Genomic DNA, 18,943 nt, shown 5'->3' on the forward strand with positions numbered 1-18,943 from the left:
AGGCACTGGTCAGCATGAATGAGAGGGGAAGAACACCACCATTTCAATTGCAGACATCCCTTGGCAGTGGCACCTTGTGATCATGGTAAAATTCTGAGCTTTTTTGCACATGGCTTAGGACTGCTTCTACTTTCATGAGAAAACAGAAGGTGATGTGGTGGTAAATTTGGGAGGGATTGTGACTGTGAATGTGTCTCAATATAATTGGAGTGCTTATTGACCATTTACTTTGTTCAGCCATAATGTCTTTGTCAACTGTCCTTAAAGAAGTGGGATACCTTCTGTGTAGCTGGCCGTAAATGGTTACTCTGTAAGAGTGCTAGCCCAGATCAAATAGGCTTGAATTCCTGGGTCGTGGGTCATAAAATAAATGGGAGATGCTTCTTCCTTCTAACCACCTTTGGATAGATTTAATTTTTTTTTGTGCAGCTGTTTCTCGATGTCAGATTTATTTTAGCAATGTAGCCTCTACAGAAAGGGCAGCTAAAAGGTTAAGATAGTAAGGAGATTAGAGGGCTGTTACCCCTTCAACAGAATCCCTTTTGGTAAATATAGCTGAAGGGAGCTGGGGAACACTTCATGAGACACCCTCCTCCTGCTTCCCTTCCATTCCACGTTGCATCTCCCTTCTGGAACATAGCTCCGTGGTTAATCAGACCTTTTGACTTTCCTGTCGTCTGATCAGAATGCTGCAAGAGCCTACACGTCAGTCTAGATCTTGCTTGTGTCTAGGTGTCAGGTGAGTTTTGATCAAAAGCGTCCTCTGAGACTCTGATGCTTGTGACTGCTCACTCTGTTTTGAACTAGCCCTTTGCATAGATTTTCTGACTATGGACAGCCTGAGACATGCCAGCTCACCATGGTTAAAGACTTTTGAGAGGATTATTAGTGGTGGAGCAACTCTGATGAATTAAATTTGCCTTCCTTACTAACCAAAATGGGTGAAGTCCAGTTTGATGTCATCGTTAGAATCAGGCCAGGGAAGTCCTTGGGCAGAGCAGTGTCCCAGAGGGACGGGAGAATCCTCTTGTGCCGAGGTATGGCAAGGTGGCTGTCTTCTAATGGTATCCGCCAGGAGAGATGACTTCAAGATGTCAGATATTATGTTGATTTTCACATAAAATGCTTATCAGTGATGTTTATTATTTTCAGTGATAATAGATTTGCTTGCCAGGAGGCCACCGCTTGCAGCATGTGAACTGCCATGTACATTCAGGCAGACCAAAGTTGTCCCCCCCTTCCCTCTCCTTCCCCCCCCCCGTTCCTTCCCTTTCCCTCTTGAGATTAGGATGGGTGTCTCTGAAGCCTGGACAGAAATTCCTAAGTTTCTGGGACTTATTTACCGACACAGTGAGGAAGTTGCTAACCTCTATCTAAAGAACATGTGTGAAATTTGGAAATTTCTATTCAAAGTTCACTGTCCCATTTTGTGACGTTTTTCTGCTAAGAACCATATGACATATTTAGCGTTCTTTATCTTTACCTCCTCCAAGAAGTTTTACACGTAATTAGGAACAAAATAATTCTCTGAATTTAAACCCCATGACTGAATCTTGTAACTTGCTTGACTGCCAGTGTGTAAGAATGAGGAATTAAAATCTCTAGAAAATGAATCATCTGATCCTTTTAATTTATGTAAAATCCTCCAGTTTCAAAGGACCTAAGCAGTTACTCCTCAGTTGTATGTAGTCTGAAACAGATGTTCAGTGGTCCACTACTTTGGCTTATAAGAGGTCTTATTTAAGTATTTTACCTTGCATATATATGTACTATTTAGAATTGTCATGGCTGTGTATTTCTCCATCCTCATGCTGTCCCTCTAAGAGAACCCTAGTCTGTATATAACCTTAAACTGATCCTGGGAAAAAAAGCAATGACAGTTTCTAATTAATATTTCACGTAATGAATTTGAAAAGATGCAGTGACTTGTAGGGGATCAGAATCTGTGCTGGATTTGGGTACAATATATTTCCAATCAGCAGTATACAGATAGACTCTGTGTGTGTGTATGTAAATACGTGTGTGTATAAATCAAAATATGGATCTTTTCAAAAAGATCATCTTTTTCATCTATCAAAATATGGATTGAATGTTCTGCAATCTTCACAGTTGTTATACTTCATTGTATACCACTGTAGGCAGTTGAATGGCACAAGCTACAAATTTGTTTTCTCTTGAACAATAACAGGAGGCTCATACTAGCTAATTATAGATAGTATTTCAAATCTGTGCTAGGATAAGTCTGTGTGTGCTTAGGACCCAGATGTGACTATCTGAGAAGTTTTTACTCCAAACAAACACTAACCATATCTCTCCCACTTAAAATATCTGTAAAATTCACTGGCATGTTTGTATTGAGTGAAATGAAGAAAGTAAAATAGAGTTGCAAGAGTTAGAATGCTTTCTTTTAATATCTTAAAAAGATACTGCTAATGCAGATTCCAGACTCTGACACGTGGGAGTTTTTGTTTGCGTGGACCTGACATTGATACTGACAGAGGCTCAAGTTTGGGGAAAAGCTCCCAGATAACGTTTCTTCACAGAAATAAGAACCTTCTTTGGGTTCGTTACAACATGAAAGTGCAGTTCTGCCTCCAGGAACTTTACAGTATGAAAGTAACCACATTTTTTTTAAAAAAAAAACCAACAACCCAGAAGCACAGAGAAAAAAATGAGATTGCAACAGCTAATTTTATAAGGTTGCTAACAAGGAAAGAGAGAGTTTTGATTCTGCAAACCCCTGTTTGAACCCGTACTGTCAGCGTAATACAGGGAATTTCCTTCCATTCAGTTTGACTTCAGAGAAACACATCATGGTAGTTAAAACTTGAGACTTTTCTTCTCGAATATTGCAGAGTGGAAATGCTGGTGCCCCCAAATGCACAGAACAGGGCGCACAGCGGAAAGAAACTACATAAAGTGCTGGTCCCTGATTAAGTCGGTATTGAATGTACAGCAGGGCCCAGGTCACGCTCTGCGTTTGGAGCTCCCCTTATTTGTGTGGTGTGGATATTACAGTGATGGAAGTGAAGCTTTTTGGCTTAGCCCATAAAAAGCAAAAAACATATTTTGGCCTTATTTATGGAATTTGGCAGATTCACCTGGGAGGCAGCAAGGGCAAGAGATTGTCTCTTGGCTTTTTATTGTTGGAGCTAATGCTGTGGATACAGCAGGGTATTACTGTAATGCACGGAGTGAGAACACACTGTGAGTACGCATTCTTCGTGTCAGCACTGACAGAGGCCAGCTGGGGAGGTTTAGAGCAGTCCTGGATTAGATCTCACTGCAGCGCAGGTCTCTTCTATATTGGCTAGTTTCATCTCCAATCCCTTTTTGTCTGACTGGCATCAGGGAGCGCTTACACACATTCTGCTGTTTCAGTCCAGCCTTTTTTGCCCTTCCTCCCCCCCCCTTCACCCCCATTTTTTTTTCCCTTTACTGTCACAAATGTCCACAAGGAGTCGGCCATGAAATCTGTGCTGATTGCCGTGAACCTGAAGGGATTTTTTCTGCTAGCAGGTAATGAGATCTATACAGTAATTGCAATGTGTCCTGAATGCTTGCGTGCCTGCCCAGGGCAGGGAGCTGGTTGTGCGATTAGTGGTAGCTGGAGGCATGAGAAGGAACAAGAATTGACTAGAAAGGAAGAATGTTTTTATTTTGAAGTGACCTAAAGTTTTGTTTTGGAAACTTTAGGGCAAGGAATTTCCTTGTTGCCGCAAGATGAATGCGGAGCCATCAGCATGCTCCGTGTGTGCATCTTTCCTATAATTGTGCCTTGCTCTGTGCAGTAATCAAACCCGGGGCGTTCCAAGGCATGGGTCCTTGTTTTGTACTTGTAAACACACAGATAACACACCCTGTTAGTTCTGTGAAATGTTAGGTTTGCTTTTTACAGATGTTTTCGCAATTTTCCGTTTTCCTTTAAGGATTTAAAACTCCTTTATTGAGAAGTAGTTTTTGTTTTAACTCGGAGGACAAACCCTTTGCTGGCCTATGCACTTCTGCATCTCCTCCCCCACTGTCTCCTTGAGTAGTAGTGCACGGTGGGAGAGAGGTCAAAGCGGTGTGTTGCCATGGAAATGGCAGTAATTGTGCAAATATAATTGTGTCGGGGTCCATTTGTTGCGGTTAATTCTCTCTCTCACCCCTCTCTCCCTCCCCTCCTTTTTTCTTTTGATAATAATAATACAAACCCTAATTAGGATGCACCAGGGAAAGGTTGCTAGGAATTCAGCTGGCTTGCGGGAGAGGGCAAGCCGGTGCTGGCCGGGAAGCCCCACTGAACTCGCATGTTTCAAGATTGGGCCTATGAATAGACCTCATCCTTCAAGTTTTTTTGGTATATCACAGCTAAATTAGAATATCGCTATGTGTGCTTATTCTTTTAACATGTTAGGTATCTGTTGAAGTATATGATTCTTACACTCTGTACGATGAATCTTTGCCTATTAGGAGCAATCAGTAAATCATTACCCTCATTCAGGGAATGGTGAACTGTATGGATTTTAATGACACTTGCATCTGTGAAACAAGACTGTTCTCACCACATCGGTAACGCTTTGGAATCTAGTGAATAGCTTTGTATTTGAAAATACTGCAGGCTGTTAAAGCTCAGTGCCTTCTGAGTGTCTGTTTCTGACCCAGCCCCTGGGGGTTGTTAGCTTGGGACTGTTAGCTTAAACACTGCTAAATTAACTGGAATGTTTGAAAATACTTGTCTCCAGAGAGCAACCTTTTAAATAACACTTGTCTGATTTTCAGATAACAAGTTCCACTGATTTGCGTTTGTTAGCCTTTAACTAGATAAGAAACTCATTAAACATTTTAAAATTTCCTAATGATGTAATGGATCAGATTGGCAACATTGCTTTTACTATTGATAGTTCAAATAATAAACGTTTGAGCTAAGAAATTTAGAGGGAACAGAGAAGACTACATAAGAGTAACTTGTTTTTGTCAAATAGAGTCGTCCCGTTTGTTTGTTTGTTTGTTTTTTTAAATATACCTGAAAAGGGATGCCTAAGCTTCTCTCAGGAAAACAAATTAGTTTTGAACTTCTTAATATCCACTTTCCAGCGGGTTTGTAAAGACACAACTGTCCATGTCTTGGAGAAGGTTGGAATAATGGATATCCAGGAAATGATCTGTACTTGTGGATACTGTATTTTGCTGGCATCCCCTTCTTCATTTACACTCTGTCATCTGCAGCCAAAACCCAAAATTACAGATCCCCCTCTGCTATGCTGAAATTAGCATCTAGGAAGCAATACGCAACAGAAATCTCCTTCTTCTGCAGTTTTCATTGTAACTGAAGAATTTGACAAACCAAAGATGTTCAAACACAGTTGACAAAACTCAGTAGTGATAAAGGAGGAGGAGAGACAGCAAGACAGCTGGCTGGTGAAGGGTATGGTCACTGTAAGGCATATAAGGAGTTGAGGATGTAGCACCGGGTAACTGTTCAGCGAGGGGTGACATGGCTTCCAGGAAAAAAATGCCGTTAGCCAGATTTTTAGGACTCTTGCATGGTCTCCTCTGTTACCTGCTTGTTTTAAAAACTGCTCCAAATTCAAATCTGGTACTGCACTGGCTTCTAGGAGGGCAAGGATACATTAGGTGTTGTTTTAGAGGCCCTTTCCTTCTCCTGCTTTAGTCCTGTGAAGGCTGGCTGTTTGCTGGCAGAAACAACAACAGCGATAAAGATGATGCTTCTGGTTTTGGTTCCTCTGGGAAGAACTGCCCTCCTCTCTCTGCTGCTGAACATTTCCTTTGCCCGTTTGTAAGCTGGGAGGTTAGACAGCAGTGTGTAAAGACCTGAAGTGTCAGCTTATTTTTTTTACCCATTTCAAACAAATAATCTAAGAAACCAAACCAGCTGTGTCCCATGGGAAAGCTTGGTGTTTAATTAGCCACCAGCCCGGGGTTGTGCACTCGCCATAGGGACTAATTTGCCACCTGGTGTGAAGCCCTCACCCCACAGGTGTCAGCTGGGGGCTGGGAAAGGGCCCAGGCAGGTGTTCCTGCTGCTGCTCAATGGAGAGAGCGCTGGCCGGAGGAGAGTCAGGCTAGGAATGTGATAGGGGAAAATGGGGCCCTCGACCCCGCCTCCCGGCCTTCTCAGAAATGCAGAAATTCACGGCATCTCTCCTCTTGTTATCCAAACCAATGCTGTCTTCTCTGCGTTGCTCTGGTAAATATCAACAGCTCTGATCTGAAACGAGCAGCATCTCAAGGATTTGGGACTGTACCAAACCGATCTTTCCGACGCCATTCGACTGCCTCTCCCCTTAAATCTCACTGCAAACTTGCCTCTTACAGATTTGAGAGCCCTCCAATCCACTGATAACTCAGAAAACCCACTCCACATAGTTCTACTGCTCTCCTGATTTTTCTTAATTCCAGTTGAAGTCTTCCCATCTTCTCCTGGACCGCAATTCTCCAGGCACATTATGTTCTATTCATTCGAACACATTTCCTTCAAGTGTGGCCGTATCTTTGTGCTGAAATCTTAATTCTATCCTTGCTGCTTCCTTCACAGGTAAGATCACACCCCAGGTTCTGCGTGCAGAGCAAGCCCTGCATTAATAGCTGGAGATGAAAGGCTGTGCTGAGATAGTATTAGCAGCTCTGAATCCGTTCATCAGCTGAGCTCTTCTTCAAGGCTGATGTTACAGCCAAATTCAATGCTTTTCCACAGGCACTACACAGAGCAGTTCTCTTCTAGTTTATGTCAGTGGAGAGCTGTGTCTTAGAGGAATCCGAGGTAATGTTGCCTACAGAACAGCTCTAGCATGGCTGGAAAGTGCAGTATTACCAGAGCCTTCCATTTCTCTTTCAGTGCTTCTCAGAGCTCGTACATATTATGTCCCTAAACTGACACAAACTGACGTTTTGGAGCTGGAAGCTGGTGTTTGAGTCTTCGCCTCTCTGCAGAGATAGCACTGGTAACAGCGACTAAACGCTGGCTCTGAAAAGAGTAAAGCAACTTGGTTAGACAGCAGGGTACTGGGCGCTTGTGCAAGACTGCCTGTGAGGCATTGCTGGGGCGTGAAGGGGGACAAACCATCGCGGTATATATTCAAGAAGCCTGTATCTTCACTAAGCTTTTCTTTTTATTATTTTTTTATCACACATCAAGTCCAGCTCCAGTGCTCCTAATGCCGCCGGTAATTCTCCACGGATCCATTCTTCACTCGTGTTCATTTAGGGGCAAAACTAATCTCTCGTCTTTCCCTCAGGCAACTCCCTAATCTCTTTGACGTGCACATTCTGTCTAGTGGCTTTTCTTTACAAATGTCTTTTGTGTTTTGATTCCCCTCCTTTGTGTGTGAATTCCTTCTTTTTCTGTCTGCTGTCCTCATTGTGCTTGCTAGCTAGATTCGGCGTGTAATGCTATTAGTTTGGGATAATCCATGCTTGGTTTATCTGTGTGACTGTCTCTGAAGATTAGTGAAAACCAGTGTTATGGGCTAGATAAAGTGAACTGGTTCAGAAGGGCTCTTCTGTCAGTCTGGAGATGCTCAGGAAAATGACAGCAGATTTTCATTAACCAGATTTGAGTGTAATGTCTTGTAATTCACTTGAGCCCTGTTGGGATACATGTGGCTCGAGGAGACACACGAACTGCAATGCAGTACTTTTTACCCGGTTCACTTCTACAGGACTGGACAGAGCTGAAATCAGCTTAGTGCGAGCACGCCAACATGCCTGTGGAGCATGTTTTGTTTGTTGTTTGGTAACGAATTGAGTTTTGTGAGTGTTTTACAACTGGAGGGTCATCTGGGAATTCGAATTTCCTTAGCTGAGGCTTTCCAATAACTTCCCGTTTTAATGCTGTCTGCAACAATGGTGCCTGAACCATGCTTCAGACAGATTGATAGACTTAATTTGGGTTTCATTGTACCAAATATATTATGAAAGAAGCATAAAATCCTCGTCTGTGCTGTTTTGTCCTTTTAAGATCCTCTGTATGTGGATTACATGTGGTGTTTGAGATTGTCTGGGAGAGGACCGTGGTCTGCTGGATGATGTAGGCTGGCTGGCCAAAGCTCTGTACATAGCACCTTCTTCGCAGCATCTGGGAGGCCAGCCCAGCAGTATGGTTTTCTTGCTGTCAGTGGTAAGGCCACTCTGTAGTGAGCGCAAGGCTTCTTGCTGGCAGCTCTTCGTCTTTTGGTGGTTTCCTGAAGACAACGGCTTAGAGAGCGGCAGTGCTGGGGAGGGCGGTCTGTGCCTGGCAGACTCGCTCTGGGGAAGGGAGTCACAATCCCCTGCAGTGAGATCCCATTTCTAAATCTCTTTCGCAGGTGTGGCATGTGCCGTTAACATCAATGAGTGTGAGGAGGGTCCCTGCAAGAACGGAGCTGTCTGTGAGGATGGCATTGCTGACTATACCTGCCACTGTGCCCCTAGCCAGGATGGCATTGTATGGGGAGGGAAGAACTGCTCTGTCAAGCTCACTGGGTGCCAGACACACGACTGCCAAAATGAGGCCTTGTGCATCCCAACCTACCAAGCTGAGAGCCACGGCCACCTGTGCCAGTGCCAGCCTGGTTTCTATGATGCCACATGCTCAACACCAACAACGTTTTCCTTTGCTTCCAGAGGGTATCTCCTCATTGAGCTGCCCGTGAACAATCAGAGCAGGAGGGATGTAGCAGGAGATCAGCTTGCCAGCGTGTCCCTCCGGTTCCGAACCACCTTGCCCAGCGCCATCCTTTTTTACCGAGGTCATGAAGCTGAATACTTGTTCCTGGAGCTCTTTGATGGCGTTCTGCATGCAGGACTGAAGAGGGAGGATGTTGGGTACCTGCTGCTGCTGGAGGGCCTTAGAGTTGATGATGGCCAGTGGCATAAAGTTGAAGTAGTTCTGCACAGCACTGTGCAGCTAAAGCTCTGGCACGACTCTTGTGACGCAGGTGTCTGCCTGCAGAGCGCTCCCGTCCCACGTGGCACTGCTTTGATCCCACACGCCTTCCTGAACATGTATGTTGGAGGTGCTGAGGATCCAATGGCCAACAACACACAGAGCCAGCAAGGTTTTATTGGCTGCCTGGAAGACTTTCAGGTAGATGCTGAAGCTGTGCTCCCGGTGGATCTACCCGTGGGTGAGTCCTCCCCAGTGAAGCGGGGCTGTGACCGGACAGAGTGGTGCCTCTCCCAGCCCTGCTTTCATGGCGGGCTGTGTGTGGACCTTTGGGCAACCTTCAGGTGTGACTGTTCTAGGCCTTACGGAGGCCCAGCTTGCTCATATGGTAAGTGCCACATGATTTACACCTGCCAGCTCCTTTTCAGTTGGTGCTTCAAAGATACTAGATAAGCATCGATGCTAACTGTAGAAGCAGTATGTTATACTTGACCAGTGAGAAAACGAAAGCAAAACCCTCAGTAAATAAAATTCTAATTGATCGCTTTTCTGTCACTTGCTCCAGCAGGAACGATTGTCAGTTTTGTGGTGCAGATGTTATTCCTTGTTGAGCCAGAAGCTTTCACTTCGTCTTTGTATCAGCTCTGTGTGAATGCAGAATTTGTTTTACTGTGAAAAGTTGATCTTGAGCTTCTGAGTTGAGGATGAATAGGAATGTATCGCCTTACAGATAGAACACAAAGTGGTAAAGGAACCTCTTTGTCAATTTTGAGTTAAAACCGTATCTGTTTGCATTTCTTTGTTTCTGCAAGGCTGATACTAATATTGTTCCAGTTTTTTGTTTCACTCCTGAGCCCTAAACATGGCAAGTACAAAGTTGTTCTGCTGTTACCAAATTTATGACTTTTAAAAGCAACTTTGTAGCTTGTAAGTCCTTGAGTAATTCTACTAGGTGGCAGGGACTCCGCTAGACCTGCATTTCCTTTTTCTGCTACTTGGGTGCTGGAATTCATGACCCTCCAGAGAAAAGCAAGGACACATTCACCTACTTCTTAATTTCACAAAGCTATGTGGGGAGAAAGCATAATTATGCTGATGCATGTTGAAAATGTTGGGAAGAAAGATCTTGCCCCATTCATAAGGAGTTGCAAATTAGATTATCCCTGTGCCAGCTGCATTCCTCTTGTCATTGAGCTGTACGTGTTTTTTTTTTCTCTTCCAGAGCACCCAGCAGCAACATTTGGCCTAGAGAATTCCACCAGCTTTGCCTCTTTCATCCTTTCTGATAGTCTTGATGCAAACTTCAACATCTCCTTTTTCATTCGTAGTCGGAAACCTAATGGTTTGCTATTGCAAATCAGCAATGAAACTGACCCCTGCCTCACCGTATACTTGAAGAACGGCAAGCTGAAGGTAGAGATGGTATCTACAGATACTGTGACGTTTCCAGAAAATTTAGTTGATGGGAGAAGACATTTGGTAGCTCTGTCTTTCCAAGGAGGAATTGTTGCTGCTCACCAATCAGACACGTATGTGGAGCTAGGACAGCTTGTACCAAGACCTCTTTTAGCTGGTTATGAGGTGTTTATTGGTGGACATCCTAACCCAGACAGCACTGATATGTGGGGAGGCTATTTTAAAGGCTGTTTGCAAGACATCCAACTGAACAGCCACCAAATACAGTTTTTTCAGGTTGAGAACTACAGTCTGCCACAGGAACTCAATAGGACTCAGAATAGTAATCTTGTGAATGGTTGCATCTCTGATAACACCTGCAAGGTATGATGTCTCTTGTTTGTCTCTACATCTGTGCAGTTACTATACTTCTGTGATTACAGAACAGTTTGACTGTTGCTGCTATCAGGAAGATGAGAAGTTTTTTTGAAGTATTGAAGGACATATGGTCCCATATGCTCCTGCTTCGCTCAATATACTATGTACAATTTAAGTACCAAGTTTTCCCTAGCTCCCTTGTAGTTTTTGTAGTTAGTAGAACTTAGACAGTCCTGCTCTTGTGCTGCCCACACACACACGCACATTACCATCACTTCAGCAACAACAGTTCAAGGAACTGTCTCCATGGTGCCCTTAGATCACAAGCTGTGTCTCTCCTTAATGCCATACGTGAAGATGGGGAGGCCTTATGCCTTAATTTTGCCCTTCTTGCTCATGGTGCTATAAAGTATTGTCACGCCTCTGGTATTAGGTGTGCCCTTCTAGTGACAGAATTTTGTGAGATTTTCAGGAGCATTGCAGCTTTTCACCTTTCAAAGTTTCTCACCTTTGCTTTTGTGCTTTGTTCTTTTCCAAATTGATGGAGCTCTGCCTAGGGAGTTTCTGTTGATCAGCAGTGCACCCACGGAGAGGCAGGGTCTCGGGAATTTCTCGTACAGAGACCCTTGTGCTTCCTTCGCTGCTGTTGAGTCACTACTTTAATTACCCCTCTTTCTTGATTCAAGCTCTGCTCGTACTAATCTTTGTTGTCACATTTCCTTCTACCAAATTCTTTTAGATCCAAAGATGAATTACACTGCTTCTAAATTCCACTGTTTTGTTTTTCAGTCTGAACCATGTCAGAATGGTGGCAGATGCATTGTCACTTGGAATGATTTCCATTGCAGCTGTCCCGCAAATTTCACTGGGAAATTTTGTGAAGAGAGAGTCTGGTGCGAAAGTGACCCGTGTCCTGAAGCTACCACCTGTATAGATGTTCTTGCAGGATATGTGTGTAAGTACTGTTCTCCCACTTACGTGTTGGTAAAATCCCTAACGTTCACTGGCTATAATCAGTATTCCTAGTTTGTACTCTTGCAAGAAATACAAACACATGCCGCAAAACCAAAGCGGAATGATGCCCAGGTACCCACTCTTTGCAGGCAGCATGCATTTTGTGGATTACCGCCAGGTTGTGATAGAGCAAAGATGGTACTCAAAGATGTTTTCTTCTGTCACTTTGACTCGAACAGGGAGGAACCTATCCACTTTTGTGGAGTGACTGCATACCTTATTATCACTACAGTGCAAGGACCGCCCTGCTGTCTGTAATGTTTGGCCATTTCTAAAGTTGCAGGTTATTTCACCAAGTAGGACCCAATTAAGTATTGCAAATGTCTTCAGTTTTCTCCTAAGACAGAACCATGGAGAATGAAGAAAACTAGTTAGCTAACGATGCCCTGATGTGGAGGGAGTGTTGTCTAGTGGCTAGAAAGTGTCCTGGAACTCAGGATATTGGGGGTTTTCCAGCTCTGCCGCTGGCCGCCTCAGCAGCTTTGGATGTATTACTTTCCTGACTTATGTTCTAGTTTTTCTAGCAGTAAAAGGGGAACAGTTGTAATTTTGTGCGGTGCTGTGAGATTGATGAGTAAAACTTGCTGCACAAGAGCTGGATATTATTATTAGAGGTGCAATTGTAAACAGGAAGAGCTTTAGGGACGCCAGCAGCTAGGCCTGTAATCCTACTCACACTAAGCTTACATGATTCTTAAGGGAGAGAACCTGCCAGGAGTTTGCCATTGGTCTGTCTCAAACATGACACCAACCATCTTTCAAATCTCTTACGCTCTACCCTTTTATTTATAGGTCTGGCTAATGCAACATTTAATAGTTATGCTGCCGTTGAATTTACCACCAATACTTCAGTGACTAGAACTCTGAGCAGCCTCCATGTGGATTTCAGAACCAGGGATGAAGATGCTGTTTTGCTTCGGGCTGTGGAAGAAGTGGATTCCCTCCAGATAGCCATTAAGAACTCCTCCCTGCTTATTGACATCAGGAGTGGGAATAGCATCGAAGGTGTCAGGTTCCTGAGTCAGAAGCCTGTCACGGACGGTGCTTGGCACACCATCTCTGTGTCTATGGAAGAGCCATCTGCGCTTTCTTCCAGATGGCTGGTTCGTTTGGATGGATCTGTTAATATGACTCTGCAGGGAAACGCTGGGAACTTGGACTTCCTAAAGAACAACGCACTGATTGTTCTAGCTGAAAATTTCACTGGCTGCTTAGGACAAGTGAAGATAGGGGGAATCTACCTGCCGTTCACTGCCCATCTCTCATACCCCCAGCCAGAACAGTTCCAGCAGTCCAGCAGAAAGGCCATCCAGCTGGGCTGCACTGGGGCTGATGTTTGCGCTTCTAGCCCTTGCCTCAATGCCGGCACCTGCGAGGACTTGTTCAATTCCTTCAGCTGTGCCTGCAGCGCTGGCTGGGGGGGGCTGCTGTGTGAGTCTAACCTTGATGACTGCCAGTCAAGCCCGTGTGTTCACGGGGACTGTGTCGATGCGGTAGCAGATTTTCAGTGTGAATGCTTTCGGGGATTCATTGGGAAGAAGTGTGACATCAACGTTGATGACTGCGTGCGGCACCAGTGCCTAAATGGAGCTACCTGCATAGATGGGGTTTATGGCTACTCCTGCAAGTGCCCTCCTCAGTATTCGGGACCTCGCTGCGAGTAAGTACCTTGGTTGGTTTGATGCAGGGGTCAGAGGAACCCCCAAATAAATTGGCCTTTTCCTTTGGGACACTGTGGGAAAAATTTTCATTGCAAGTATCTGGTAGGTAAAGCACCTAAATTCTGCTGTGAATTGGAAGGTGCTGTCCGGGTCCAAATCCTCCCTGAAAGGTGCTCAGCCTCATACAGGATGATCCTTCCTTTTTATGTGGGTTATCTCCATGCTATGTTTCAGAGCTGTTTAAAGTGCAAGCACTGTAGCCTGTTGTCATGTCCCTCTTGCATTCCCTAAGAAATCCATCTTCTCCAGGATTCGACTCCCCTCTGGCATATTCCTGTATCGATTTAAAACAAAACAAAACAAACAACCCCCCCGCCCCTTGCTGGCCTGCCTATGAAATGAAAGGAGCCTCCCAGCCCCCGGAGGATGGAGCAGCGTGTACGCTAAAGTGTCAGCTGCACTGAATGTCCTGGAGTGACAGAAATGGTCCCAATGAGGATGGGTTCCTGGGCAGAGTGCAGAAGAGGAACAACCTAATCTCTGCTGAGAATGCTATTCGTGATAAACTTTTGGCGCTGGGTTTGTAGAGGTTACCTGTAGCAGGAGTTCTTAACAACAGTTATTTTTGCTACTAGTGGTACACAGCCAACTTCCAAGTGGTCCTGAGCTTGCCTGTGAGCAGGACGCTGCCGTGGCTAATGAAGGTGCCCATTGCTGCTACCTCTGCAGAAACAAGCCTTATCCTGACAAATATTTTCCTGTAATATTAGATAAAAGTACATATGCACTCCTAGACTGATTAACAGCATTCCTTCAACCAAGGGCTTGGTTGTATTTTGTGGCATTGGTCAACCAAGGGCGTTGTTTCTGTGTATTGGTTAAAAAATGTCAATTTGAGTATCCTGCTCCTTATCAAATGTGTACTGGGAGAAAAAAGTTTCTTTACCCGTCACCTTACTGCCTGTACTGCTTAGCAGTGCACATTTCATGATCCCTCCATGGAGCTCACATAAAATCTGATGGGAAATCCGTATGGAATTAGGAGGAGGGCTGGTTTGTTTTTTGGGTTTTTTTTTATAAGGTCTATATTTATAGTGTTTGGAAAAAATCCAGCAGATTTTAGTCACAAAGGTATGTTTCATATCAGCAAAGAAAGCGGGCTTCAACACTTTCCTTAGACTTCCATCTACTTGTGCCTGTTCAAATTGAACATTGAGATAAATACTTCTGTGGCTGAGCTTCAGTTATCTAATCTACCCAGGTCAAATTTCCTGTTGTTCTTACTTCATTCTGGTGTTGCCACTTACCTCGTACTTGCATTATCCCTTTTGCCGCGTAGCTGTGCTGCAGTTTGGTATTCCAAAATGTCAATGTCTGTTTATATCTTCATCAGGAGGAATAGGCAACTATGTGGGAAAAGTTGTAATACTGATACAGCTCCTGCATATTCTCTGGACATGCTCAAAGTAACACTGATATTATGGATGATTTCTGAGACTATTCCCTTCTCCATTTCTGTCACACTCCTTCCTAGAAATACCAATGACTCTGCTTATGACCTCGCCAGCCCGGTCTCCACTGAGTCTGAGCACGCTTTTACCTTCCCCAAAACCTGATTGCTTTAAAGGCCGTCTCTTGCTTTTCCCAGATGGCCGTTCCCACCTGAGCAGTGTGGTAAGAACTTCACCTGTCTGAATGGTGGCATGTGCATCAGCGAGAGCTGGGGAGCCAACTGCACTTGCAAGCCAGGTTTCACTGGAAGGAAGTAAGTGCTGTTTTTCTGATGCCTGCAAAGGAGCTACTGCTACATCACTGGGGTAGCTGAGCAGGTTCAAATGCTTCATCCTCTTATATATCCTTTTGCCATTCAAACAACTACTCCAAAACTGTAAACTAGCTGTTATTTTTAGACGAGGCAGGCTTGATATGATCCTGCTGACAATACCAATTTTTGCAGCGTGAACTGCTTCCAAGTAGATCTTGTGCCTCATGAGAATTCATTAACTGTGCTAGAGACCCAGACTGGCTTCAGTCATACAGAAATGACAAAAGAAGCATTGGTATGAATGGGTAAACCTTTCATGTTGTTGGACCCTGGAGAAAGCACCTGAAAAAGATGCAACAGGAACTTTTCAAATAAATGAGGCTTTTGTAGACTGTATGATCTTGTGCTCTATGGCACAAGAACACGTGAGAAATTTCATTTAATTCTAATACGCTTTTCCTTTCCAGTTGTCAAATTAATATAAACGAGTGTGATCCAAACCCTTGCCAGAACGGAGGTACGTGTCAAGACTCTGAGAACAAATACGAGTGTTTGTGCAGTGCCAGCTACACGGGAGAGCGCTGTGACATTAACGTAAGCACTTCTCTTTGCTCGCGGAAGCTCCTGTCTATTCTTCCAACCTGTGTGTGGTGAGGAGCAGAAGTAGGCGCAGCAGAGTCTGTGGGTACCGGGGTGTTAGTGAGACTGCCTGTGTGTTGCATAGTCCCTGCACGTGTCCTGGCTGAAGCACGCTGGTAAGCACAGTTCGCAAACCAGCTAGTACCAGAGAAACCTGAAGTGGGACATTATTTTTCCTTTGCAGTGCTGTTGCATGTTAGGCTCCAGCCTGTAAGCAACTGCAGGAAATAGTTTTCAGTATCTGCATGGGCTGCCATATGGTTTTCAGGGCCGCCTCTGCAACTTTCTTTAGATTTTATGACTCCCTGGACAGTGATCAAACTACTGCAGTTGGACCTGTAGAAAGGAGATGTTGCTTATATCTCCCACAGTTTCCTGGAGAATGGAATTTCAGCTGGCATTTTACCTTGCTTGAGAGTTACAAAGCACCTTCCCTCTCCAAAGATCTGAGTAGAAATGGATGTAAGAAGGCAAGTCAGATGAAGTCAGGCTAAAAGTGATTGAAGTACAAGTAAAAAAGTAGCATCCTTTATCTGCTGTGTCTGCTTCTGACCCGATGGGCCTGGTGGATGGGCAGTCTCGGCGCTGCTTTTCCTTTTCTGCGTACGCAAAGCATTGCTGTTTGAGGCTGAACTCCTTCCTGTGTGAAAGCTGTTAAATCATACACTTGCTTTTTCTCTGTGAAGCTATTGCATGGACAGGCAGCTTCTCTGGTAACCTGGGAATGTACTAACCCGTACTGCATGGAAAAGGCTGTGTGCCGAGGTGGGGTTTGCTGCTGTTGCTGTTACTAAGGGTTCTGTACTGCATGTGCCATGAGGTCACTCCCGACATTTCCAGTTTGCATGCATCGACTCCTTCAGGCATCTCTGTCTCCGCTGTCCCGGGCCACTTCTGGTAGATTCCTTGTATTCATTTTCATCATCCCCATTACTTTTTGCAGAACTGTCTGTCTTTTCGCTCTCACAAGGCCAGTGCCTGGGCGGGGGGGGCAGGCTGTTGGCTGTGTTTGCTATTAACGATGGCTGCAGAAGCGAAGGGCTGTTGGCTGCACTCTCTTGCACTTTCTCCCATCAACCGCAGCACGTACAGAGCATGCAGAAGGGTGGACTGCTAAAACTCCCATAGTGTCGGTACTGTGTGGCTAATCTGCATGCTGTGCAAAGCTAGAACTAACCCCTACACATCGCTTGAGTTTTGGCAGGCTCAGAGAATCAACTTGAACTTCAGTCATTTGAAAATGGCAGAAGGACTTCCAGGTACTCTGGGAATATTCCTTCTGTGCTGTGTTGCTTTGTGGCATTGGCGTAGGCTGTACAGCATCCAAAAGCTGTAAATAATCAAGCTTGAATTCTTTCCTTTTCATCTGTAAGGTGACAGATACTATTGTTGGCAATAAGAAATATTTCTTATTTTTATTTCTTATTGTAATTTTAGAGCTTTCTTTAATGACAAAAATTCCACAATTAAAGAAATTCTTTGTTGTTGTGTTCCATACCATTCTTAATTCCATCAGAATCTGAAGAATACTCATTTATCTACATTTCTCTCTTCAGTACTTGGGCCTTATATCGTCTCCATCTCCCATCCATGTACTGACCTTTTTAACATCCTCCCCTTCCTGCTGCAAGTTGTCTTCAAGTCTGCTCCATACCATTTTTATACGGAGTGGACATTAAAGTATGTGCTTTTGTAATTTAAAAGTTTTGAGTTATGAATTCAATGGATCTAGTACTCGCCATTCGCTATTTAAATAATTTAAAATCTTTTGCCCTAGGATTTCATAAAGTTCCTGCAAGGTATGTCAGTTCTTAGTTTTGTATCCCAGTCTTTCTTCTGGCTTTGCGATTTGTTAACTGTTAAGCCTGAAACTTACTACGCCTCCCTGTCCCAGGATCTTCAAGGAAGCACTGGAACACAAGTCTGCATATAATCTTGTTGTAATGAATAGTTTAATAGCTAAATAAATTCTCTACCTTGCCGTCAGAGGCATCATTGAACTTTTTTTTAGTATCATTTCTCTGCTCAGGGAAATTTTTTAGGGTTACTGAAAATTCGCATTAACTCTATAGTTTTGGTTGTTTTTTTCAACATCGTTTAGATCTTTCCTAGTGACACCTATGTATTTTAGTCTGACATTGGTAAGGAGGCCCCTTTAGATATTTCCAACATGGATGGGGAATGTATTTAAATCTTTAGGAGCTGTCCTGCTGTGAAAAACCATAAGCAGAGAGGAGTGTGATATTTTTTGGACAGTTTCACCTCATCTAACAATGTCTGACGTGTTGCTCAGACTCTTCACTACGGCTGTTCTAACAGCCAGCTGTGCATTATCTGCATTAGCAAGTGGGGTGCCAGGGACAGCTTGCTTTGTAGCAATTTTATAGCCCCAGGATTGGTCCCATAAATTGTCTGCATTTGGTTTTGCTGTCTCTGTGCCGGTCAGCTGCCCAGCTCAGTAAATCCTCTCTTTTCTTCTTGTGGTAATTCTGTCCATGTGCCCTGCATGAATTATTGTAATGGTATTAACTGTTCCATCAGTAAATCTCTGTTTATAACTCTGCCCTGTTGAGATCAGCTTCGCCAAAGCTGCCAGTTACAGAGTGTCTTTGATGAGTGTCACTAGTTTTGAATCAGAAAGAAAAATTCAGAATGTGTTACTGTCTTTGTATTAAAAATACTCCATTTTTAAAAATAGGTTTGAGTATGTTTTGCTGAGAGATTAAAGAATGAACATGAGCATTCTCTGTGCAGGTGCCCTCAAGCCCTGTACTTGTTCCTTGCTTGTCCTTTTCCGTTCAGGTACAGATCTTCTGCTTTTTTTTCTTTAAAAAAAAAAATTCTCTCTAATCTGACCATTTTGGATTCTTCAACTTAAGTTATTATAACCACTGGAGTTTCATTGTTTCTCCATTAATTTCTTTTACAGAAAGGGACTCCAGGTGCTCTCTTCCCCTCCCCACTAATTGAAGTAGCTGTCCCTGTAGCCTGTGGCTCTTTACTGCTCCTCAGTATTGGTCTCATATTCATGATTCTCACTGCAAGGAAGAGGCGTCAATCAGAGGGAACCTACAGTCCGAGTCAGCAAGAAGTGGCAGGAGCTCGGTTGGAGATGGACAGTGTCCTAAAGGTGCCACCTGAAGAGCGGGTAATATAGGCACCACCATGACAAAGCGATGCACCCGCAAGGTCTGCTTTGACCTTGATCTCTTTCCAGCACTT

At 44.1% G+C, this 18,943-nt stretch overlaps 1 protein-coding gene across 1 annotated transcript in view; it reads left to right on the forward strand.

The window, feature by feature from the left end:
- The window catches only part of CRB2 (crumbs family member 2), a 40,337-nt gene that overhangs the window by 20,260 nt on the left and 1,134 nt on the right, over window positions 1-18,943 (forward strand). The window contains exons 7-12 of the mRNA XM_009892280.1: window positions 8,310-9,257; window positions 10,092-10,648; window positions 11,432-11,597; window positions 12,449-13,316; window positions 14,966-15,082; window positions 15,550-15,676. Coding sequence (XP_009890582.1) covers window positions 8,310-9,257; window positions 10,092-10,648; window positions 11,432-11,597; window positions 12,449-13,316; window positions 14,966-15,082; window positions 15,550-15,676 — 2,783 coding nt within the window. The remainder of the gene's footprint in view (window positions 1-8,309; window positions 9,258-10,091; window positions 10,649-11,431; window positions 11,598-12,448; window positions 13,317-14,965; window positions 15,083-15,549; window positions 15,677-18,943) is intronic.

This window comes from Charadrius vociferus, unplaced genomic scaffold, assembly GCF_000708025.1.
Source record: "Charadrius vociferus isolate BGI_N301 unplaced genomic scaffold, ASM70802v2 scaffold549, whole genome shotgun sequence".
NCBI classification, from domain to species: Eukaryota; Metazoa; Chordata; class Aves; order Charadriiformes; family Charadriidae; genus Charadrius; species Charadrius vociferus.